Here is a 25,035-nt window from a genome sequence, read left to right as displayed (position 1 = left end):
ACCTACAATAAATATATGAAATATACTCAAAAACAAATCAAACAAAAGATACCAATGCATAAAATAAACTGGGCTTAATCTCCCAAGTTTAGGGACTAAAACGACAATTTTCCAAAACAGGGACCAAAACGTAATTTTACCAAAATTGAGGACCGAATTGTAAATAAATAACCATACTGAAATTTATCCATAATTTGTCCTTATCTTTGTCCAGAATCTTGAATTATGCCCCAAGGTCCAAAATGTGATTTTATCAAAATATTAGGGGTCAAATCGTAATTTGTCAACTTGGAGGACCAAACTGAAAATATCAATTATACTGGAATTTTGCCTTTAAATCATCCTCAGTTCTGTTCAGAACCTCAATTTATGTCCCAGGGACCAATCTGTAAAATTTCCAAAGTTTGGGGACTAAACTGCAATTTCTGCAAATTGAGGGACCAAACTGAATTTTCGTCATCTTCAACCTCAAACCCAGAATTTCAACAGATCACCTACTGTTATCCCCTGATTTCTAACACAATTTCACCATTTAAACAAAATCATAACTCAAAATCATTATCCTTCAATTTAATCTCTCTAAATCAACTAATTAATCAAATACCCATAATAATCAACTCCTAACCTTCAAATTAATTCATCAATTAACTCAACATACAAACTTCAAAACTCTACAATTAATCAAAACCGAAATTTAACATATTATACACTTAAAACCATAAATCTTACCTTTTTACTTATTTCCTCTACTTCTCTTCTCCTTTTCCCCTTATTTTCCCTTATTTTCTCTTCTTCTTCTTCTTCCTCCCTTCTCTCTTACGGTTTGTTCTTCCAATATTCAGATCCCTCTTTTTTTTTTTTTTTCTTATTTATATTTATCAACCATTGGTCAATTACCACACTACCCCTCAATCATTTATACCCTCTCTTTAAGCCTCCAAGGGCTTTATTGTATTTTCCAATCTTTTCAATTTTCAAAACATTACAATCTCCCCACCTTATAAAAGTTTCGTCCTCGAAACTTAATAGAAAAGATTGAATACTTACCGAGATTATTGAAACGATGAGGATACTGCCGACCTCCTTGTCCCCTGTTAGGACCTGTATCAGACCGCTGATGAAAAGAGAACTGATTTTCCACCTTGGGCCTCTTGACCGAACCCATTGATAATTCATCCTCTAACTCTCGTGCCTCAATAGCACGAGCACGATCCACTACGGCCGAGAACGTCTTAAACTCATGAGCCCCAATAGCTTTGAATAGGTAGCTATTAAGACCCCGAACAAACCTCTTGATCTTCCTCTCCTGAGTTGGTACCAAATACCCAGCAAACCTGGACAACCGCGTGAATTCCACTTCATACTCTGTCACAGTCAAGTCACCCTGAACCAACTTCTCAAACTCGTATGATCTAGCTTCCCTCATACTTTCAGGTAGAAAACGCTCCAAAAATATCTCAGAAAATTCCTTCCACACCATCGGTGGAGAACTAGCTGCCCTTTCACCTCTTTTAGACTCATACCAGTTCACAGCCACCTCGCCTTCTAGCCTAAAAGATGCTAAAGTCACTGCACGATGATCTGTGCACCCCATGGCCTCACACCTACGCCACACTGCATCTAAAAACTGTTGTGGGTCCTCAGAGTTATCTACACCCTTAAAGGTAGGAGGTGCCAACTTAAGGAACTCTGACAATGGCACTTTCACCCCATGCACAGTATGGGAAGTCGAAGATGCACTCTTATCCTTCTCCTTTTCTTTCTCAGTTAAAAGGTTAGCCAGGGTTTGCATGGCCTGTCCAATTTTATCCAAAGCACTATCAGTATAAGATACCCTATCATGGGATTCCTGCTCCTCGTTCTTACCAACATCCAGACCATAGTCCCCCTCAAATTCAACCTCATCTTGAACTTCTGCTTCAATTGGTTGAGGTGAAGGGTTTCTAACTCTCTTTTTGCGCCTCTCCTTCCTAAGCTGAGCGATAGGAATGTCCTCTTGATCATCGGTATTAATTACATGTTTAGCCCTCGGCATATTTCTAAAAACAAAATGCATATTTATCACAAGGAAGAAGACATGCTTGATGAGAATTCAAAATTTCAAAAACAACAAACAAAACGGTACGGATTCTAATGCTCCACTTATTACAAAATTTTGAATAATAATAAATAAATAAAATAGAGTACGAGATTTTAATAAAACCAGGCTCTGATACCACCTTTGTCACGACCCGAATCCCGGATCCGTGACCGGCAACGTAGGAGCGGTGTCGAAAGGACACCTCACCTACGCTAAGCCTCAGAACGGACATATCAAAAGAACAATTTATTCAAAAATACGCAGCGGCTCATAATATTCAGAAATATTATATTATTCAAATACTGATGAAATCGAAAGATAATTATTAAAACAAAAATAATAATTCATAATACTCATTACATTGTCAAAATCCAAATTTAATTAAACCAAGGTAACAGTGGAGCGTCTAAGACATCAAATCAAAACTGAAAGGAAAGCCTCGCGAACAAGCAAGGCATACCGACCAGAACTGAAGAAGCGGAAACACTCAACAAAGTCCCATAAACTAAGAACCTGAAATAATATTAAAAATGAGAGGTGAGTTCAACCAACTCAGTGAGGGGAATAACATTTAATATACATTTTAGATATTTCAGATATTAATAAGTTGTAAGATGATTTATCTTAATATACATATACATATACATATACTTACTAAACATATTATCATAACGTAACATATAGTTATCATAACGTAACATATTATTATAACGTAGTGGATTACATGTCAGAGATCAGATGACACCCGAAGGTGACCAGATGACACCCGAAGGTGACCAGATGACACCCGTCGGTGACCAGATGACACCCGTCGGTGACCACTGTGGGATGATCAATCGCCACAGGCTGATGCCTCTCTCACCAGCTAGGTAACAGAATACTATGTGCACACAGGCTAACTATTCTCCTTTAGCATGGAGTACTGACAAGTCCCATATCAAGGCATAACAAATATTCACATAATCATCAAAGAAACGTATATCATATCAAATAGAATTTACTTTAACAGATTGCGAGTGCAAATTCAATAATAAATTAGTACTCGGAAAATAAAGCAACATATATAAATATGCAAGAAATTTACTAGTTGTACTCATTGTATAATCAACATACATATTTATTTATATTATATGCATATTAAAGATTATTCCACTCACCCGGAAAATATAGAACTAAAAGGAATGTCGGACGAAAGACCCAAAAATCCTATTAAGGATCGTTAGGAGAACCTACAATAAATATATGAAATATACTCAAAAACAAATCAAACAAAAGATACCAATGCATAAAATAAACTGGGCTTAATCTCCCAAGTTTAGGGACTAAAACGACAATTTTCCAAAACAGGGACCAAAACGTAATTTTACCAAAATTGAGGACCGAATTGTAAATAAATAACCATACTGAAATTTATCCATAATTTGTCCTTATCTTTGTCCAGAATCTTGAATTATGCCCCAAGGTCCAAAATGTGATTTTATCAAAATATTAGGGGTCAAATCGTAATTTGTCAACTTGGAGGACCAAACTGAAAATATCAATTATACTGGAATTTTGCCTTTAAATCATCCTCAGTTCTGTTCAGAACCTCAATTTATGTCCCAGGGACCAATCTGTAAAATTTCCAAAGTTTGGGGACTAAACTGCAATTTCTGCAAATTGAGGGACCAAACTGAATTTTCGTCATCTTCAACCTCAAACCCAGAATTTCAACAGATCACCTACTGTTATCCCCTGATTTCTAACACAATTTCACCATTTAAACAAAATCATAACTCAAAATCATTATCCTTCAATTTAATCTCTCTAAATCAACTAATTAATCAAATACCCATAATAATCAACTCCTAACCTTCAAATTAATTCATCAATTAACTCAACATACAAACTTCAAAACTCTACAATTAATCAAAACCGAAATTTAACATATTATACACTTAAAACCATAAATCTTACCTTTTTACTTATTTCCTCTACTTCTCTTCTCCTTTTCCCCTTATTTTCCCTTATTTTCTCTTCTTCTTCTTCTTCCTCCCTTCTCTCTTACGGTTTGTTCTTCCAATATTCAGATCCCTCTTTTTTTTTTTTTTCTTATTTATATTTATCAACCATTGGTCAATTACCACACTACCCCTCAATCATTTATACCCTCTCTTTAAGCCTCCAAGGGCTTTATTGTATTTTCCAATCTTTTCAATTTTCAAAACATTACAGAGATAGAGAAACTTCATTAATTATTCCCAAGGGTTTCCTTGGACAATCCATAAACTATGACAACCCAAAGCTGTCTTGTGCCTCGGAATTATTCCTGGCAGCACTCTGCCTCTTCCACAGAACGGAAAAGAAAGATTCTATGCTCTGTTAGACATTGATACGCATCAGAGCTAAAGAGTTACAAGGCTTTTTTCTGCAGTAATTTTACGCAAGTAAATAAGATTTTGATGACCACTAACAATTTCTGTAAATTTAATGGTGCATTAATGTTACCAATATGTAACAAAAAAGGGGGGTTGCATTTTATGAGAATTTTGCATCTGCTAGGAGCATTCAGCACCGTTTAGTCATTGATAGCCTTCCTGGTGTAACAAGCCTTCCTGGTGTAACACAAGTATCGTTCCCTTGTTTATGTGCTATGAGCATGTTCTTGAAGGTACGTCGCTTCTGGTTTGATTTGTGTTTGTATTTAAATGGTAGCTTCCAGCTTGGGCTGGAAAGTATCATGGGCAATAACTGGCTACATGATTTCTTTGTCTATGATCCCTGTGGGTGTTGCAGCAAATATGATACCATTGTTAGAAATTAATATCCAACCTCGTAATGTTCATAGCCTGGGTGAAGGAATCATGCCATGGTGATACTGTCTAATTTCCATAGTTTATAATCTGGAAAAACAGTGCCATTTGTTTCCTCGATGATGGTCAATCTCTTCCCCTTTCTTTTGGTTGCATCTGGTTGAAGGAATTGTATATCATGGTCAATCATGGTATCGACAAAAGTTCACTAGGAAGGCAGTTGTTGCTTGCTCTCCTGGTCAATATCGCTACTCTCTTCTCTTCCTTTGCCTCTGTTTTTCTTCGTGTCAAGAACACTTGGTTTCCCTCGGTGTTTTCATTAAATAGTTACTTGTCTTATATTCGACAGATCATAGAGGAAATGGAGGCACGTTTTGGAATGCCGATCGTTGAAGAACTAGTGGAATTGGTTGAAGAGGTGCTACCACCTCCTCCAGGCGGACCAAAAGCTGATGGAGGGATAGATGAGAACGAAGAAGAAGATGGAGACGGGGAAGAGAATGACGAGGAAAAAAAAAGCTGCAGATGAGGATGAACGAGAAACAAGTTGAGGCCAGATGCCCAGATGTACAGGATTGTCCCAGCAGAAACTAATCAAAATATAATTTTGTTTTTTTTTTAAATTAAATTCTTTAATATTTTCAAATTGTTTTTACGGCTACACAAAAACACCAGCAGTACACATGGTATCTTTCATAGCACATAGTTTTGTTGAATCCATTACCCACGGGTTCAACCAGAGGGTAATGGATTCATCAAACCCATTGCCGCACTCCGCATTTCCAGACACGCCCTCGATCAAAAACCCACGGCACACTGGAAGAAGCTGCCAAACCAAAACCAGTGGAAGGACGTGGGCATTGGTTCTATGTTTATTACCATTATAAGAAGGTACAATCAATCAAAGTCAACATTAAGCAGTAACATCCCTTGTTGATAGTGTCTTGATCAAAGCTGGTGGTGACAAGACAACGAGTAAATATGTTTCTTTTTTCACTGAAAATCTTCTCTTTACTCGCGCTCTTCTCCTTCACTTTCCCACACACCTCCTCCTCCACCGCAGCCGGAGGCGACGGCGCTACCGTATGCATCATCGGCAGCGGAATTGGCGGCTCATCAGTCGCCCACTTCCTCCGCCAGTACTCCACCAGCCACCATCCGAAAATCCTAATCTTCGAAAGACACGCCATCGTCGGCGGTCGGATAGCCTCCGTGACAATCGGCGGCGACGCCCTCGAGGCCGGAGCTTCAATTCTCCACCCCAAAAACTACCACGCCTCGAACTATACTAATTTACTAAACTTGACGAGGAAGAGACCATCCAGTTCAGAGGGTTCCTTTTCATTGGGGATTTGGGATGGTAATGGGTTTGTTGTTAAAACCCTAAATCTGAAGTCAAAGTGGGGAATTGTGAACAAGATTGTGTCTTTTTTTAATGGGATTTATCTGTTTACGAGATATGGATTTTCACTTGTAAAAATGGAAGGCTTTGTGGACGAGACAGTGAGTAAGTTTTTGAAGTATTATGAAGGAGTGGAAACAAGGCCTGTGTTTGAGAGTGTTGAGGAGATGTTGAAGTGGGCTGGTTTGTTTAATCTTACAGGAAAGAGTTTGACGGAGGAGCTGGTTGATGGTGTTAAATTATCTCCATTGTTGATTAAGGAACTGGTCACTGTAAGGATTTCCTTCTTCTTCTACTTCTTTTTTCCCTCACTTTTCAATGTTCACTGTTAACTTTTTCCTTATAGGTTTCACTATGGAAACACTATTTACACACTCACATTTCACGTTCAAACATCAATTTTTTTTTCCTTTTTTTTAGTCCCTAATGTTTTTTATTATTTTCATTTCAGTCATTGGACTTTATTCCTTTTCAATTTCATTCTTTCATGTTATGTTTTAGTACATAGTTAATATTTTTTTCCTTTGAAGTTTCACGATAGAAGCAAGGTTGTCAATACCGTTTCGGCAGGTGTTTCGTTTTTTCAATTGGAACGGAATGTTTCGATTTCGGAGCGTTTCGGCGTGCCGTTTCGGAGTTGTACTGTTCACATATATATTTTATAATTTATAAAATATATAAAACTCAAACTAATAATTTTTTAAAAAATAAATTTAAAATAAACTAATTAAATTATATTTTTCATGGCTTCGTCCTTTCGGCTTATAATTAAGTGATAATTAATGACATTAATTTTGAAGTTGTTCGATACCACAACAAATTAATTAATCACTACCACTGACAATGAGATGACAATAATTAGGAACTTTCTTGTGTGTAATTAAAGAATATAATTCTGCCTGCTATGAGTAGAATTCAAAGCTTTGGCGTGGTTAACAATCAAGAACTTTATTTATTTATTTTCAAAGTTTCAAATTAAAACGACAAGGATCAGAGGCTTTGCAATTTAAAATTAGTGTGTCATCATCCTCACATTTGGAGATTAATATTTATTTTCATAGAAGCACTGCTCACACGCTCACGTTTCACTATTCACACTTCTGTTCATTGTCAAATTTTTCCTTTTAAGTCCTTGAACTTTTCATTATTTACCTCTTAGTCATTAGACTTTATTCCTTATATTGGCATGGTTTTATGTGTTGGGACAGTTTATATTTACATGCTCTTGCGCATCCAATATGTAATTAAACATTCTAATGTTGAATTAAAAATCAATATTATGGAATAAAAGTTGACGTTATGATTAAAAAAAGCTAGAAACAAGGACCAAAATTAACATAAAAAAAAAAAAAAAAAAAAACAGAGCCTTTTGAAATTCATTGTCAAGAAGGACGAAAAACTTCAAATTGGTCCTTGAAGTTTCCAATTATTCATTTGTTGGTCCCTATAATTTTAAGTTCTATCTTTTGCTTCTTATAAGGAAAGATTAGCTCTCGCTTTAAACTATGATTAGAATTAACAACTCTTTTTCAATATATGAGTTCATATAAAATAAATATCTTTCTGTTTCTCAATTAAAAAAAAAAAAAAACATGATATCGAAAAACACATCCATAACATCGTTGCTCTTTTCTCTTGTGCTAAAAATTAATTTGGAGTCCTATTTGCAATGTGGTGCAGGTGCGCCGGCTAGTTTACCCTATAAAACCATTACCCAGATATGATGCAACCAGTGAGTCTTAGGAGTAAGGATTGAGGATTGTACCTTTCCTTCAACATTTTGACATGAAGTGACTGCACTTGATACTCAAACTTGCCACTCTTGTCGTTGCTAGCCTAAGCTTCCTACTATTGCACAAAAAACTTGCTCCTATTGATTTGTCTTTTCTGCTTATGAATCTTTTGAAGTGAGGTTCAGGCCTTCTATGCTATTGATTTTCCTTTTCTTCTTTTTTTTTCATGTTATTGGTTCCTTGCTAATATGTTTTATCTATTTTGTGAACGTAAGCGTTATCGAATTTGTAAAAAAAAGGTTGTCCATGCTTTCATTTCATTGTTTTTTTCTTCCTTTAACAACCATTCTCTCCTTTAAAAGTAAAAAATGGAGAGACCAGACAGATTATTTAGAACAGCAGTTTTCCTGAACCTCTAGTTTGCTAGTTAGAAGCACCGTAAATGTGCGAATGGAAATTAGAATCTCATATGCACGAGTACTGTGAAGATGTTGTGATGTCTTTAGATTCTGATGGGCTAAAATGTGAAATTGGCTCATAATTGGGTAGTTTAACTGAGAGTTCTGAAGATTTATTGACAACTCAGAATTCTATGGGGTTTGCATGCAGGTCATTACACGAGTTAATTATGGTCAAGGTGTCAACATCAGTGGACTTGCCGGAGCAGTTTCCTTGGCAGGATCTGGTCGGGGTGTATGGGCTGTTGAAGGAGGGAACTGGCAGATAGCTGCTGGACTAATTAATAGCTCAGATGTTGAACTGTATCTCCATGAAGAAATTGATTCCATCTCTTATCTTGGAGAATATTATGAGCTCAACTCCACAAAAGGAAATACATACTCATGTGAAGTCGCAGTGGTTGCTACACCACTAGATGAATCGAGTATTCAATTTTCACCTCCAGTTTCAGTTCCTATGAGGCCATTACAGCACACACATGCAACTTTTGTGAGGGGCCTCGTAAATCCTGTAAGTATCATAGCATTTACAAATTTCACCCTCCTTCACGGCTTTCAGCTCATTAGTATATTCCTCCTCTACGGGTTGCTCTCTTGCCAGCCCTTGTTTCCTTCTATATGATAGTTTATACTTTATTCATTAAATTCTGGTGTTTGTCATGGACAAAGGTATATTTTGGCCTGAAAGCTGTTTCAGAAATTCCAGAACTGGTGGCCACAATAGAGGACCCTCGTCTTCCTTTCACAAGCATTTCAATCCTCAAGTGTTACAACGAGACAGATATGACATACAAAATATTCTCTCGTCAAGCAATGACTGATGCATTACTGGATAGCATCTTTAGGTACTACTTTCAATTGCCCTTAAATGTTTAATCCTTTCAATGGAAAATGAGGATCATAATAATTTCATTAATGGTTACTGCGAAGATTCTTATTGTGCTAATATTGTTTGTTATGCCACTGGCTAACCTATCACCAGTCATAGTGTATGGTTGTATCTGGTTTCACTTGTGAACTTTTTAAATAATCTTGGTGTGTGATTAAGACCCTTTTTCATGAGAACTGGAAATATTTAACAAAAAATGTGCAGATTTGCTGAATTAATATATACAGTCCATTCATTAAATTATGTATTTTGATGCAAAAAACTTGATCTGCTCTGTACTGATTGATGTTTATTGCCGCTACTGGTAGTGTGAGGAAGGAGACCGTTCGAATAAACTGGGGTGCATACCCTCATTACAAGGCTCCTGAAAAATTCGCACCCATTATTTTGGATGGTAAGCATCTGTACTATGTGAACGCTTTTGAGAATGCAGCCAGCACCGTGGAGACAAGTGCTGTTGCAGCTGAAAATATAGCTCGACTCATCCTGTCAAGATTTTTTGGCAAGGATTCCTCATGTCCATCAGCCATAAAGAGAACCTCCTGTTCCAGTGCAGAGGCGTTGCATCCAGATACGTGATTCGTGTGCATGACACTGAGAATATAAGGGTTTTTTCTTTTTCTCTTTTGTGAATGTAAATCAAGATCAGTAGATATGTGAGCTTGTATTATACAACAGAATTTCCTTGAAGCAATCAAAGCAGCTTACTGAATGTATAAATAGACAAAGCAATAATACTGTGTACAAATTAATGATGAGTTATGTTATTTTTAGTAGATATTTTGTGTGATTTGCCTTTATTCCAGGAAAATTGCGTTTTGATATGATTTTTGATAAATGAAGACACCGTGCAGATGGGAAGACGGCAGCCCTCTAGCTCACTAATTTTTATTTTCCCATAGATTTACAGATCTCAGCTAAGTAAAAGAGTGATGCCTGGAGACCTTCACCCATCTCAGACTCGCACTATAAAGAAATGGATTTAGGCTTTTCGCACAAGGCATGAAGATATTCTTAGGGGTTGGGTTAACCAGAGCCACCAAAATCTTCCAACATTCAACACCAGTCTGGCCTGCCTAGTCGCTAACCAACCAAACATGCAGAGGGGGTAGGTTGAAGATGGATTTCAAGTATGCGGCCTTGAGGTATCAAAATTTCTTCGCTGACACAAACTAGCGCAGCTGAACAATTTTCGATATTTAGCTTGGATCCTGATGTGTTAAACGCTTGAGGCCATATACTACAGTTCCGTATTGTATCCATGTTCGCATCTGCGATCATTCCTTTGAAGAGTTTATGTTTGCAATAAATCTGTTGCCCCTTGAAAGAATTTCGACTCAAACTGGAAGTCCCAATAATCTGATCAAGGAGAATAATTTACCTGAGAGAGCTATTTGAAATGTCAAATCTCCTCAAGCGTGCTGCTTCTGGTTTGCAAGCATTGTAAATTAAAAGTGCTGCAGATGTGAAAGATGCAAGGACTTCAATCGCTTGTTATTTTGATATGCAGCTTTTCGACTCTGTATCTGGGTGACCATCTCCTTGGGCACCTTACCGGGTTTTAACCAAACTCATTAAAATTTATAGTACTTGCTTCACTCTGGAAATATTTGTGATTCTCGTTGTCTTGTCCAATTTAAGTGTTTCTTTTTTAATGACTGTTAACAGGAAACACCATCTTTATTTGGCTTCAATCTGGTGATGCCTTCCATTAATTCTATTTGCAGGTATGATACCTGATTAATGAAGTTGTCTGGTACATGTGATTAATGCATGTGAAAATGGTGGATTACAGGAATATTGATGATGTGGGAAAGACAATGGATGAGATCAATGAGCAAACAGAGAACATGAAACAGATTCAAGAAGCATTATCATCCCCCATTGGAGCATCTAAATAGTTGGACATTTTCACGATGAATTGGAGGCAGAACTTGAAGAACAGGAAAGAAGCTGAATTGGAAGAACAACTTCTTCAGCCAGCAACAACAGCTCTTTCATTTTTTGATTGATTTCAAACACCTTCTTAGCTAAAGATGAGGAGCATGGATATGAATAATATATACTTGAATGTTCATCTGATGTATAAAAATAATAAAACATATATTCATGAGTCCCTGTTATAGAGAGCATTGATGTGATCATGTCTTCTAAACAGCTAGCTAAAATGGCTTTTCAGCTAAATTTAGCTAGAAAATAGATAGCACTATGTTATTTTACCATTGATTAATTTTGAAATCAATGGTTAACATTCTTCATAGTCAACATTCTCGATTATGACTCATCAATCAAATGTGCATTGATTTCATTAGTTTTGGTGAAGGGTTTCCTCATATAGCAATTTATGCCAGCAGAGTTTTATGGTTTTGGTTTATGAAGTTTTCAATTAAGTGCCTTAAAACTTCATCACGTGTGTTGGTAATGGTCTCCTGGACAGTATGTTTAGGAATAGAGTTTGAGTGCTTGAATAATAGATGATTATATGTTTACATTAATATTTTAGAAATTGGAAAGGCACAGAATTGATGGCTAAAGTTTTAATTCCTACAAAACAGTTTTTTATAGGTTTAGGTAACTCTAATTATTAAGTTAATTACTTTATAATAAAAAAATTATAATAAATACAGAAGTAAGCATTAAATTATAATAATAATAATGCTTACTCTTGATTTAAATGTGATAAATGCTTTGAAAATATATGATAAGAGAATAAAGATCGTGAATGTTTTACCAGAATGGTTCGAAGGGTATTTATAATCTTTTGTTCTTTGAACCTTGTTGTTTTTCTCAAGGAACCGAAAGTCTTTTTCTTTTTAATATTTTAGCAAGGGAAAAGTTATTTACATCAATATTTATATTGATAAAAATATTTTTTTACACATTATTGATGTTGATGGAAATTACATTTTACATCATTAGTGTTGACGGGCAAATAGTAAAGCTATGAAAGACTTTTATATTTTATTTTGTATATAATATTAATACTAATGAAAATAACTCTTTCATAACATTAATATCAATTGAGATATAATTTGCTTTTACATGACTTTTATATCCTAGGAGTGTAGGGAATTTACTATTCTAAACTCTTAGTATTTAGGATTAAGGGTTTTAGAGATAGTCTCATAACCCAACATAAAGCTAATAAAGACCATTGACTATATGTTTGGATCTAAAATAACTTTTTCATGCTTAAATACACTTGAACTCAATACACAAGCCGAGTTTAGAGGAGTTGAATATGACATCTTATTAAACTTGTAAGTATTTGGGCTCGATCGAGACAAAGATGATTAGGTTTGATATTTTATCAAACTCATATATATATATATATAAAAGTTAAGCTTAAAAATATTAGATCTAATATTTTATCATATGTTTAGATTCAACATATAGCCAAGTTTCAGGTGAGCTCTGACATTTTACCATGTTCATAAAGCTTTTAAAACAAGTTAATTTTATATAAAATATGTTTATCCATCAAATGTCTTTCTTCTATATGCGTTGGCTTCACTCTACCTGTTAACTTTCAAAAAGAAACTAACATCTCTGTCTTGCAACATGACGATTAATCATCTAACCATGACTCCACGCTTTTGAGCAGCTCTGTCAATAATGCATTTTTTTTTTTTTGGCAGTTCTTCGTGGAGAATGATTATTGTCTCGGTCATAGTTTTAAGATCTGATTTGGTAACCAGTTGCAACCAAAGCTTAAATTCTAGACTTTAATTAGATAATTAAGTTAATCATGTTAATTTTAAAAAAAAAATCAAAATAATATTGTTTTAATAAAAATATAAAAAAAATAAAAATCAATAAATTTGTAACTAGGTCTCAACCAAGTCAACCCACTGAGTCAGTTGAGTTATACCAGGTTTTTTTTTCTTTATTTTTTTTCAACCCAACCTATTTCCAGCTCAAATCAATCAAATGCCGGGTCAACTCATCATCCCTACCGAATTTCAAAACTATATTCTCAGTTATTCCAACATCATACCCCTTTGCTAACCACATGAAGTTTTTCTCTCTTGTTCCTCGTGGTTTATTTTGCTCCATCAGTCTCAAACACTATTGTACCAGCACTGCAGCCATAATTTGTACCTTTTTTTAATTGCTGACACGGTATACTACTATGAGCTTATCCACGCGGCTGCATAATTTAAGGTGGTTAAATACACGGTGTAAGTTATATTTTTTAAAAAAAATTAAAAAATTTTATTTTTATTTTTTTAAAATAATTTTTTTTATATTTTCAAATTATTTTAATATAATAATATTAAAAAATTAAAGATAAAACTTTATTTTAATATATTTTTAAATAAAACATATTTTAAATCATTATTATTATCACAATCTCAAACATATTTTTAAATATAATTGATTGATTTCTTTGTACAACGAACGGGCTTGGCAGTTGAATTAATCTGAAAAACATATGATTTAAACCCACAAGTTTCAAGTTTATTAAAAAATATATATATTAATATAGTATAACTCGGTTTATGTAATTAAATTTTTAATAATTTTATTGATTAAATTAAAATCAAATAAATTTATTCTAGTCAATACTTGTAAAAATAAAATAAAATGACACGGTTTTAATAAAAAAAATTAATATAAATGGTTGACCTGGTAATTTCGGATCAGTCGTGCAAAAAATATATAAATATAAGGATTCAATATGAGAATTTTGAAAACTAGAAGCACTAACTAATTATTTCATTAAGCATTTAGGGACTAAATAAAAATAGTTCACAAGTCAACAGCAAACAGTAAAATCCTAGCTAGAAACTTTTATACCTTCGCTTCTTCCTTTGAGGTTGTCTTGAGCAAAGCTGGTGGTTAAAAAAATAAGAAAAGAAGACATGGTTATGTCGCCACTAAAAATTATCTTTTTACTCGCGATCTTCGGCGGCCTCACATTCCCACACACCTCCTCCTCCGCTACCACCTCATCCGGAGGCGACGATGCTACCGTATGCATCATCGGCAGCGGAATTGGCGGCTCTTCAGTCGCCCACTTCCTCCGCCAATACTCCACCAGCCACCATCCGAAAATCCTAATCTTCGAAAGACACGCCATCGTCGGCGGCCGGATGGCCACCGTGACAATCGGCGGAGACGCCTTCGAGGCCGGAGCTTCAATTCTCCACCCCAAAAACTACCACGCCTCAAACTATACTAATTTGCTAAATTTGACGGGGAAGAGACCATCCAGTTCAGAGAGTTCAATTTCATTGGGGATTTGGGATGGCAATGGGTTTGTTGTTAAAACCCTAAATGTGAATTCAAATTGGGGGATTGTGAACAAGATTGTGTCTTTTTTCAATGGGATTTATTTGTTTATGAGATACGGGTTTTCACTTGTAAAAATGGAAGGGTTTGTTGATGAGACAGTGAATAAGTTTTTGAAGTATTATGAAGGAGTGGAAACAAGGCCTGTGTTTGAGAGTGTTGAGGAGATGTTGAAGTGGGCTGGTTTGTTTAATCTTACAGGAAAGAGTTTGAAGGAGGAGCTGGTTGATGGTGTTAAATTGGCTCCTTTGTTGATTAAAGAATTGGTCACTGTAAGGATTTCCTTCATCTTCTACTTCTTTTTTCCCTCACTTTGGCCGATTGGCTTTGAATTCCTTTTGTAGTTTGTTTAGTTTAGTTAGTGTGATTAGAAAAGGGATTGGCTTGTGTAGTTGTGTGTGATTTCCTCCTTTGCTTTCTTTTTATGCAAAGACAAGAACACATAACGTAAATGTCAATTCATGCATAAAGAAGGAGATTAAACTACAGTGAATTGGACTACTAGAAATTATCGGAACAGTAGCGATGAGATCAAGTGCTCGTATTTTCATGTAGGTATCGAGTTTGTTTTTTGAATTGCCTCCCCATTTTGTATTTATATTGACTGCTTTCACTTGTTATTATTATTATTATATTATTATTAATATTAACATTAACAATTTACTAAACCAGATATGCCTTCTGCTGTGAAAACACTATTCACATACTCACATTTCAGTGTTCACATACCTTTTTATTACTATTAATACCAAACCAGATATGTGATTTGCTGTAGAAGAACTATTCACATACTCACATTTCACTGTTTCACATACCTTTCCATCCAAAACAACAAGATGGAAACCGGGCATGTGTTATCAATTTTGTGAAAACAGTTTTCCGTCTTGATGTTTTTGGTGGAAAGGTATTTTGTGAGTTATCCAAATCGTAAAAATAAACGTTGCCCTTGCTTTATTAACTATTTACAAAACCAAATATGCGATTTGCTGTAGAAAAACTATTCACATACTCACATTTCACTGTTTTACGTACCTTTCCACCCAAAACAACAAGATGGTAACCAGGTATCTGTTATCCATTTTGTGAAAACAGTTTTCCATCTTGTTCTTGGTGGAAAGGTACTTTTGTGAGCAATCCAAACTGTAAATATAAACGTTTCCCTTGCTTTCTTTTCATTATTTTTTCTGCCTTTAACAACCATTCTCTCCTTTAAAAAGAACAAAGAAGAGAAATGAGACAAATTATTTAGAACGGCAGTTTCCTGAACCTCTAATTTGCTAGTCATAAGCACCATAGATGTGCGTGTGGCAAGTAGAATCTCATTACGTGCAATTACTATGGAAGATGTGGTGATGTCTTTAGATTCTGATAGCCAAGATGAGAACTTCACTCATAATCGGGTAGTTTAACTGAGTTCTGAAGATTTAGTGACAACTTGGAATTCTGTTGGGTTTGCATGCAGGTCATTACACGAATTAATTATGGTCAAAGTGTCAACATCAGTGGACTTGCCGGAGCAGTTTCCTTGGCAGGATCTGGTGGTGGTTTATGGGCTGTTGAAGGAGGGAACTGGCAGATGGCTGCTGGACTAATTAATAGTTCAGATGTTGAACTGCATCTCCATGAAGAAATTGATTCCATCTCTTATCTTGGAGAATATTATGAGCTCAACTCCACGAAAGGAAATTCTTATTCATGTGAAGTCGCAGTGGTTGCTACACCACTAGATGAATCGAGTATTCAATTTTCACCCCCAGTTTCAGTTCCTACGAGGCAATTACAGCACACACATGCAACTTTTGTGAGGGGCCTCGTAAATCATGTAAGTATCATAGCAATTACAAATTTCATGCTGCTTTACGGCTTTCGGCTCATAAGTATGTTCCTCCTCTACGGGTTGTTCTCTTGCCCGCCCTTCTTTCTTCTATATGATAGTTATATACTTTATTCATTAAATTCTGGTGTTTGTCATGGACAAAGGTATATTTTGGCTTGAAAGCTGTTTCAGAAATTCCAGAACTGGTGGCCACAATAGAGGACCCTGGTCTTCCTTTCACAAGCATTTCAATCCTCAGGTGTTACAATGAGACAGATATGACATACAAAATATTCTCTCGTCAAGCAATGACTGATGCATTACTGGATAGCATCTTTAGGTACTACTTTCATTTTACCTCAACTGTTTAATCCTTTCAATGGAAAATGAGGATCATAATAATTTCCTTAATGGTTACTGCGAAGTTTTTATTGTGCTATCCCCAGTCATAGTATGGTTGTATTTGGTTTCACTTGTGAACCTTTTTTTATAATTTTGGTGTGTGATTAAGACCTTTTTTCATGAGAACTGGGAATATTTAACAAAAATTGTGCAGATCTACTGAATTAATGTATACAGTCCATACGAACTCACCCCCAATTACTAAATTATGTATTTTAATGCAAAAACTTGATCTGTTCTGCACTGATTGATGTTTATTGCTGCTACTGGTAGTGTGAGGAAGGAGACCGTTCGAATAAACTGGGGCGCTTACCCTCATTACAAGGCTCCTGAAAGATTCGCACCCTTTATTTTGGATGGTAAGCATTTGTACTATGTGAACGCTTTTGAGAATGCAGCCAGCACCATGGAGACTAGTGCTGTTGCAGCTGAAAACATAGCTCGACTCATCCTGTCAAGATTTTTTGGCAAGGATTCCTCTTGTCCGTCAGATTTAAAGAGAACCTCCTGTTCAAGTGCAGAGACGTTGCATTCAGATATGTGATTCGTATGGATGACACTGAGAATATAAGGGTTTTTTCTTTTCTTTTTTGTGAAATCAAGACCATGAAATATATGAACTTCTTGTGTTATACAACAGAATTTCCTTGAAACCATCAAAGCAGCTTATTGAATGTATAAATATATAAAGCAATGATACTGTGTACATGTTATTGATGAGTTGTTTTTTTAGTGGATATTTTGTTTGTTTTTCCTTTATTCAGGAAAATTGCGTATTGATATGATTTTTTATAAACGATGACACCGTGCAGATAGGAAAATGGCAGCCATCTGGTTCACTAATTTTTATTTTCCCATAGATTTACAATTCTCAGCTCTCTAGTAAAAGCGTGCTGCTTAGATATCTTTACCCATCACAAACTCACGCTATAAAGAAATGGATTTAGGCTTTTCACGCAAGGCATGACGAATTTTTCAAAGGTTGGGTTAACCGATGCAACCTCAATTTTCCCACATTCAACATCAGCCTGGCCTGCCAAGTCGCTAACCGACCAAACATGCGGAGGGTGGAGGCTGAAAATGGATTTCAAGCATGCGGCCCTGAAGCATCAATATTTCCTCGCTGACAGACTGCGCAGCCTGAAACAATTATCGATATTTAGCTTAAATCCTGAGAATAATTTACCTCGGAGAGCTATTTGAAATGTCAAATTTCCTCTAGCGTGCTGCTTCTGGTTTACAAGCATTGTAGATTAAAAGTGTTGCAGATGTGAAAGATGCGAGGACTTCAATCGCTTGTTATTTTGATATGCGGCTTTTCGACTCTGTAATTGGGTGACCATCTCCTTGGCACCTTACCGAATTTTAACCAAACTATTTTGCTTGCCCATAAAAAGAAAAAAAATTAACTGGACAAGCACCAAGGATACCATCACAGTCATGTACAGTGTGTATATATGCATATTATGGGGATGAGAGCAATTTACAGTAGATGAGAAAATCAGGGAGTAGAGAAATTTCATTATCCAGGAGACTGAATTTATCCAAATACCAAATATGTTATCCACAAGATAAATTTACAGTTATGGACACGTCTTATGAGGATGATTGCATTGCAAAAACAAGCCAACATGATTGCAATTGCAAGTATTTATCAAGTTGAAAAGAATTCGTAACATACAAGCTTAGATTAAGGTCACCACGACATGAATCATCTAGGATGGCCAGCAGCTCCACGAGACTGCAATGTTGCTGTAAATGTTTTCCCTGATCATGCTGGCAATGGTTCCTCCAAAACTGCATTTTGAAAATTGTCAGGTTATTGAATTGCTTGTAGACACAAGCATGCACATATAGAGAGAGGGAGTGAGGGAAGGAGACGGAGAGACACTGACCTTTTCTCTTAGTGGGGACCTCAGCTGAAGAAATTTCAGCATCATCCACCAGCACAGGTGGTTTGGTTGGTACATCAGGAAGGTCCAACTTCTGCTCCTGGTCCTCAGACACAGCTATAGTGGGCACTTCTGGCAAGTCTTGAACGGCCATCTAAACAAACAGAAGAAAGTTTATTTTTCAAATAAGAAAAATAAAAAGGGAAATCAAGGGACTTTCTCAAGATTGATGGAGTCAAGACCAAGTAAAAGCATATGGTCTACCAACAGAAAGCAGTAATAAAATTTACTAGTGCATATACAACCATAAAATAAGAAATATTATAGTACGGCAAAATCCAATTCATCTAATTGTTCTTCAGCTATAAATCTTCCCCTCAATCTTCTATAAAATCCAAGGCAACAAACATATGAATCAACATGTGAAATGCAGAACCCATAGCTCCCAGTGCACTATCAGTTGAAATATCTTATGGGGATGGCTAAGCTGTGGTCATGGAAAAAGGGAGGAAAAACTACTGAAGAAAAGCTCATTTACATCCTGGAATGGCTGGATAGGTAAACAGAAAGGGAATAAAAGACCAAAAAATAACGTTTTCCTATATATTTAAGCAAATCTCAAATATTCCAGTACAAAAAGTTTGTGTGTGATTGTCCAATAGTCACCATTTACCCAACAACTCAGTCCTAACAAAACCATGAAAGGGATTAACATGCTAAACCCATCACGTCTCATTTCTAGCATTCCTGATTTTTTTTTTTTTCTGGAGCAACCAGAAGATATCATAGTGCCACCATATCATAACCTAGCTAAACAACAAGAACTGGCCAGTCTAACAAGTAAAGGCTAAGTCCATTGGAAACCATTAACTTTACCACTAAACTGAACAAAACCTCAAATCAAGCCTTAAATTAGAACTAAATGGGTTTTGCAGAATGAATAAAATGAATGGCTTAAACAGACATACAATGCAGGAGGCTGAACAAAACCACAAATCAAGCCTTAAATTAGAACTAAATGGCTTTTGTAGAACGAATAAAATGAATGGTTTAAACAGATGTATAATGCAGGAAGCAGTATTAGAAACATACAACAAATCTCGTAAGACAGTAGTGGTGTAAAAATTAATCATACCTGAGTTTCCAAGTCCTCAAATTCAGCTAAAATCTCCTCTTCATCTTCTGCTGATAGTTTTTCCCCCAGGATAGCATTAATTTCCTTCAGAACCATTAGAATTTTAATACAAACGAAAAGGAAAAGGTATAGGGAAAAGGATAACTTGAACAGAAGGAGTGACAAGTGGCAAAAGTTCATATTCTTCCCCATTAGAATGGTACAAAATAAACACTACAAAGTCACTGTAGAAGCACATACAAGCATCAAGTTATGATCATTATAAATGCAGTAATAATGTAAGAACGTCTGCAAGGATGAAAGAGCATTTCTATTTTCTATATGCTATAAACTTTGTGTGTGTGTGTGTGTGTGTCAGGGATTGATAATCCAACAAGATAAAACTCACATCTTGGTAAGCTTTAGCTTCTGCGGTATCATCCATTAGCTTCTGAACATCATCCAGATTGACCTCACTTTGTATCGCCTTGATTGCATCAGTACCTGACTTCAAACTCTCAAATACAGCTTTCTGCTTGCTGGCCAGCTCAATATCTGCCAACTGAACCAAAACGCATATTGTAGAACATCATATAACATATGAAACCAGACTACATTCTCGTGATTTTTACGCACTTGTTGTTCGACATTAATGAGCCACGTATCCACTTGCTTCAGCAATTCTTCTTGTGTTTTCTTCTTCTTCAACGCTAACAATGCCCTGTCCTTTCTCTTCTCACGAATCAAATCTTTAGCTGCTAGCTTTTCCGCTTCAATCACAGTTTCAAGCTGGAACATTTCAATCACAAAGTAAAGTAACAACCTCAAATAAGCGATCACTTCCTCAAATTCAGCAGAAGAAAAATAACACATTTCATCAACAAGAAAACATCACAATCCTCCAGAACACACTAGTCCATTTCAAAACTTTAAAACTGACCCAGTTCTATAAACCTAAAAATACACATTCCCCTAAGCAGCGCATAGCAAAAAAGTTTAAATTTTTTGTAGTTTTTAATATAGCAAACAAACAACAAAAAATGGGTTTTAAGAGAACCAAGAAAAAATCTAAACTTTCCCTTACCTTTTTGTTGTTACATAATTTTACTGAGAAATAAACATTTAAGGCACCAAAAGACAGATATTTTATTTTCAAATTCCAGGGTAATCAAAATTTTGATTATAATTAACAAAAAACACGGAAACCCCATTAAAATATCAAAGCCCAAAAATTCAAAAAATTGAATAAAAATAGAAAAAAGAAAGGGATCAACCTGTTGTTGATATTGGGCAAACTTGCGTCTTTGAGTCTTGAGAGAGAGAATGGCTCGATCAACATCAGTTATCTTTGGTTTCTTCACAAATAAATTTCCCATTTATCAATCTGATTAGAGATTTAATCAGCACAACCTTGATACTACCATCAACTAAAAAGGTTGTAATAGAAATTAGAACTTAATTCTTCAAAAATATCTTTTTTTCAATCAATTTTACGGTTTGTGTTGAATAGAGAGATGACTGATGAGGGAGTTTTAAGGGTCAAACTAGCATATCCCATGAGTTTGAGGTAGAAAATGTAATTTTACTTTGAAATGCATGGATTTTGATGGTTGCTTTCCTAGTGGATTTAAGGCTTTTAATAAGTTTAAGAATATATTATTAAAGAGAGAATAAAAAATCGAGAGGATTAGATCAAAGAAATGAAGTGCTTGAAATTAACAATGTAGTTTGAGTGCCTAAAATTAGAAGTCAATGATACTTAAGGGATTAACTTTTAATTGTGACATATAAAAAAAACCACCGTTATCTAAATATACACTTAGCTAGTATAAATTCAACAATAACCTACTTTAATTTTGTAATTTTAGGCTTGTTAGTTGAAAAAAAAAATTTAATTAATTTATTAAAAAATAAAATTTTTTTATGTTTAGTAATTTCTTAGAAAAAAATTTGAAAATAGGTTTTATTGTTTGCCTATAAACTAGAAAATAACTTATTATATTTTTTAAAAAACATTCTACACTACAATATTAAATATACACTTAGCTAGTATAAATTCAACAATAACCTACTTTAGTTTTGTAGTTTTAGGCTTTATCTGTCCATTGAAATTTATTTTTTTTTTTAAATTTGATTTATTGGAAAGTGAATTATTTTTTTATATTTAGTAGTATCATAGAAAATGAGTTGAAAAACATTTTATATTATTTGATTATGAGCTGAAAAATAACTTATTAATATTTTTAATTTTTCAAACTTATTAAAAAAATAAGAACCAAATTTTACCGATTAAAAAATTGAAGAGTAGTGAAATTAAAAAAATATATGATTTTATAAATTATTTCAAATAAACTAAATAACAATCAAAATAATAAATATCAAATCTGCCGGATAAAAAAGTTAAAAAAATAATAAAATTAAAAAATATATAATTTAATAAATTATTTCAAATAAAATAAATAACAACAAAAAAAACAATGATTAAATTTGATAAATAAGAAATTTCAATTAAAAAAAAAAGATAAGAGAAAAGAAAATAACAATAAAAACATGAGAACTAAAGTTGATATAAAAATTAAATTAAATCAAATTCTAGGGGACAACATTAAAAAAAATCAAAACAAAATATATAACAATCAAAAGATTATGAATCAAATTTAATATAATCAATAAATAAAAAGATAATTCTGAGTTTTTTATCATTTTTAAAAAGTATTTTCTACTCAAAATAAAAGAAAAATACTTTTTTTACTAACCCAAAGTTTTCTTTAACTAAAAATTATTTTTCATTGATTAATTTTTTTTAATGATAAATAAATAAATAAAAATTTAAAAAATAATTTTTTTATAGGGATATAGTTTCTTACACAATACATGTGAGTTTTAAAAAGAAAGTATGAGAGCAGATAAAAAAAAAAAACTTTTAGTTAGCTATTGAAAATTGCATCAGCGATATTAGTAAAAACTTAGACACACTATAAAGGCTAAATTGAAATATCATTCAATCAAGGAGTCTCGCATGTGAAGGTTTATCTTGACGTCTTCTTTTGAGTAACCTTTCAATATTGTTTTTTCACTTTAATTTTATTGTTTTATTTTTAAATGTTCATAAAAAAAAATTCATTGTCATGGGAAAAATATGAGAAATCCTAAATAATAACTTATGAAACTTATTTGAAGATTTTAATGAACTTGGATGGTTACGAAATATAAAATCTATAAGAAATAGAGCGTTTTAGAATCTCAAAACAAAATTCTAACACAATTCAATAATTAAATCAAAATTTATTTATTTTATTATAAAGTTATATTTTTAAAAAAAAATCTTATACATTAGTCTACTCAGGTTGGAGAGAATTCATCAGAGTTTGAATTGCTCTTGAATGTCTAATAAAAAGTTTTCAAACCTTTATATACCCAACCTTTTTGTTTTGAAATTTTATACATGTTAGCGATAAACTCATCCTTCCTGGCAACAAAACTAATCTCAGTGTTATATTGAAGACCATGCACCTCAACCTTTGCAGCAGTCATCCTTAACGCTAACTAAACCAAAGACTTAGCATTTTAAAGACTAAACAATCTATTTATTGTATCTCTTATATTATATTATCACCAATGATATTTATAATAGTTTCTCCACCACGAGAACTTTTAGACATTTGTTTCAAAAAATTTATTTAAACTTCAAGATTATCAACTTTGATCCTATCATTTTTAGAATTTTTTTCAAGCACAAGCACATATGAGGCACATCCTCTATAATATACTTAATAAAAAATCACATATGAAACAACAACTATTTTGGTTCTCTTCTAATGAATGGTTTCACTATTAAGATCAAAGTTCATCTCAATTGACATAGTATGAACATGTTTTGCATACTCAAGGTCAATCATATATCACGATTTCTTCATTAAAATCTTTAACTTTAACTTCATTTTTCTTATTTTCATCGAATTCTGGTTGATTCTATTCCATTAAGGAATTAGAATCGTAAAATTTTTTAGTTTTAACATCATATTCATTTTAATAAAGAAATTGCCTCCTTTGCTTATATCTTTAAAATAAGTTCTCAAAACTAGTTATGGATCCATGATCACTCTCTTCATGGTCCTTTAATTTTGTTTTCTTCATTTATATTGATCAACGATATAATTCTTCAACGTGTCTTTATAATTTTTATTATCACTAACTAATAGATCAATTCTATAATCTGTCTTTGCATGTCTTATACTTTATAAAGGGAGAACCTTTTCATTTCATTCTACATAAGCACGTTCTATTTTGTGACCAGTTCTTTTAGCCATCGTTATTTAACAACATACAACAACTAACAATCAAGGTTCATTGTGCTTTAATACCAACTAATAAAGAAGGAAACAACATAACAAAAACAACAACCACAGAACAACATATAATTATGCTGAGTAAGACCACCACACTAGAAAATCTAATTCCAAATTTTATTACTTGATATTTTCTCTAATAACTCAACATGAAAAACATCTTGAATAAAGATGAAAATAAATAATAAAATAATTCTAAACCAAATAAAAAAAAAATCCTAAATTAACATGGAAAATATGACAAATTCCAAACAATAATTTTTAAAACTCATCTGAAGGTATCTCTGGCTTCAAATGCTTGAAATTTTAAACTTGCATGAAACACTTCTTTCAAAAAAAATTAGCAAAAATTTTAGCTTAATGAAATGAGTGTACAAAAAAATATGTTTATTAATATAAAGCTACAAATTAGAAAAACAATCTCACGCATCAAATATTGGTTATCAATATTCTATCAACCAAGAAGGATGATCTTAGTGTCGAGTTGGAATTTTTTAAGGAGAATTTGAATTTGGTAGTTTTTCCTTCTTGCAATACTAGAATATCATAGATTTTTAATTCCATTATTTTTTTGTTGTTTAAAGATATTAGAGGTTGTTTTGCTATTGCAAAACATTTTTTGATGTATTTTTTTCCTTTACAGTACGTGGGTCTAGTCAGCCAATCCTGGTGGCGTATAACCTCATTTTTTTTTTATTAACACCTTTCTTTTTTATGTATTTTTTTCCTTTATATTAATTCCTTATTTAAATTTAATTTAATACCCTCTCTCTATTTTTTAAAATTGTTTAGCTCTTATTTTTTAAATAATAG

At 33.8% G+C, this 25,035-nt stretch overlaps 4 protein-coding genes across 9 annotated transcripts; 2 read left to right on the top strand and 2 right to left on the bottom strand.

Moving 5' to 3' along the window:
- Positions 1-843: 843 nt before the first annotated feature.
- LOC118043489 (uncharacterized) lies at positions 844-4,312 on the bottom strand. Of its 5 annotated transcripts, XM_073410425.1 has the most exons (4): positions 4,037-4,312; positions 3,238-3,309; positions 2,545-2,593; positions 844-2,039 (listed from the first exon to the last, which is right to left on the bottom strand). In XM_073410425.1, exon 4 carries the CDS (start codon positions 2,033-2,035, stop codon positions 983-985), a length of 1,053 nt encoding a protein of 350 aa, XP_073266526.1. In that variant the 5' UTR covers positions 2,036-2,039; positions 2,545-2,593; positions 3,238-3,309; positions 4,037-4,312; the 3' UTR covers positions 844-982. The 5 variants fall into 5 exon arrangements, with proteins under 5 accessions (XP_073266526.1, XP_073266524.1, XP_034907376.1 ...); XM_073410423.1 differs by having other exon boundaries at positions 844-2,593; XM_035051485.2 differs by lacking the exon at positions 2,545-2,593.
- Positions 4,313-5,584: 1,272 nt separating this feature from the next.
- Positions 5,585-10,144, top strand: LOC118043487 (farnesylcysteine lyase). Its single transcript, XM_035051478.2, has 4 exons — positions 5,585-6,546; positions 8,617-8,976; positions 9,135-9,310; positions 9,663-10,144. The coding sequence occupies exons 1-4, from the start codon at positions 5,854-5,856 to the stop codon at positions 9,931-9,933; spliced, it is 1,500 nt and encodes a 499-aa protein (XP_034907369.1). The 5' UTR covers positions 5,585-5,853; the 3' UTR covers positions 9,934-10,144.
- A 4,017-nt stretch (positions 10,145-14,161) lies between these two features.
- LOC118043479 (farnesylcysteine lyase) lies at positions 14,162-17,604 on the top strand. Its single transcript, XM_035051466.2, has 4 exons — positions 14,162-14,921; positions 16,112-16,471; positions 16,630-16,805; positions 17,141-17,604. Exons 1-4 carry the CDS (start codon positions 14,220-14,222, stop codon positions 17,409-17,411), a joined length of 1,509 nt encoding a protein of 502 aa, XP_034907357.1. The 5' UTR covers positions 14,162-14,219; the 3' UTR covers positions 17,412-17,604.
- LOC118043480 (vacuolar protein sorting-associated protein 20 homolog 2) lies at positions 17,604-21,542 on the bottom strand. 2 transcript variants are annotated; one of them, XR_012170348.1, is made up of 7 exons: positions 21,148-21,542; positions 20,510-20,662; positions 20,283-20,435; positions 19,895-19,978; positions 18,763-18,913; positions 18,549-18,664; positions 17,604-18,007 (listed from the first exon to the last, which is right to left on the bottom strand). XR_012170348.1 is itself a non-coding variant. In XM_035051467.2 (6 exons), exons 1-6 carry the CDS (start codon positions 21,247-21,249, stop codon positions 18,639-18,641), a joined length of 669 nt encoding a protein of 222 aa, XP_034907358.1. In that variant the 5' UTR covers positions 21,250-21,542; the 3' UTR covers positions 18,361-18,638. The 2 variants fall into 2 exon arrangements, 1 of the variants encoding a protein (XP_034907358.1); XM_035051467.2 differs by lacking the exon at positions 17,604-18,007 and having other exon boundaries at positions 18,361-18,664.
- Between the last annotated feature and the right edge of the window lie 3,493 nt (positions 21,543-25,035).

Source organism: Populus alba, chromosome 7 (genome assembly GCF_005239225.2).
Source record: "Populus alba chromosome 7, ASM523922v2, whole genome shotgun sequence".
Classification (NCBI taxonomy): domain Eukaryota; kingdom Viridiplantae; phylum Streptophyta; class Magnoliopsida; order Malpighiales; family Salicaceae; genus Populus; species Populus alba.
Note: the sequence above shows the minus strand (reverse complement) of the source record. Positions and strands in the feature narration are given on the sequence as shown.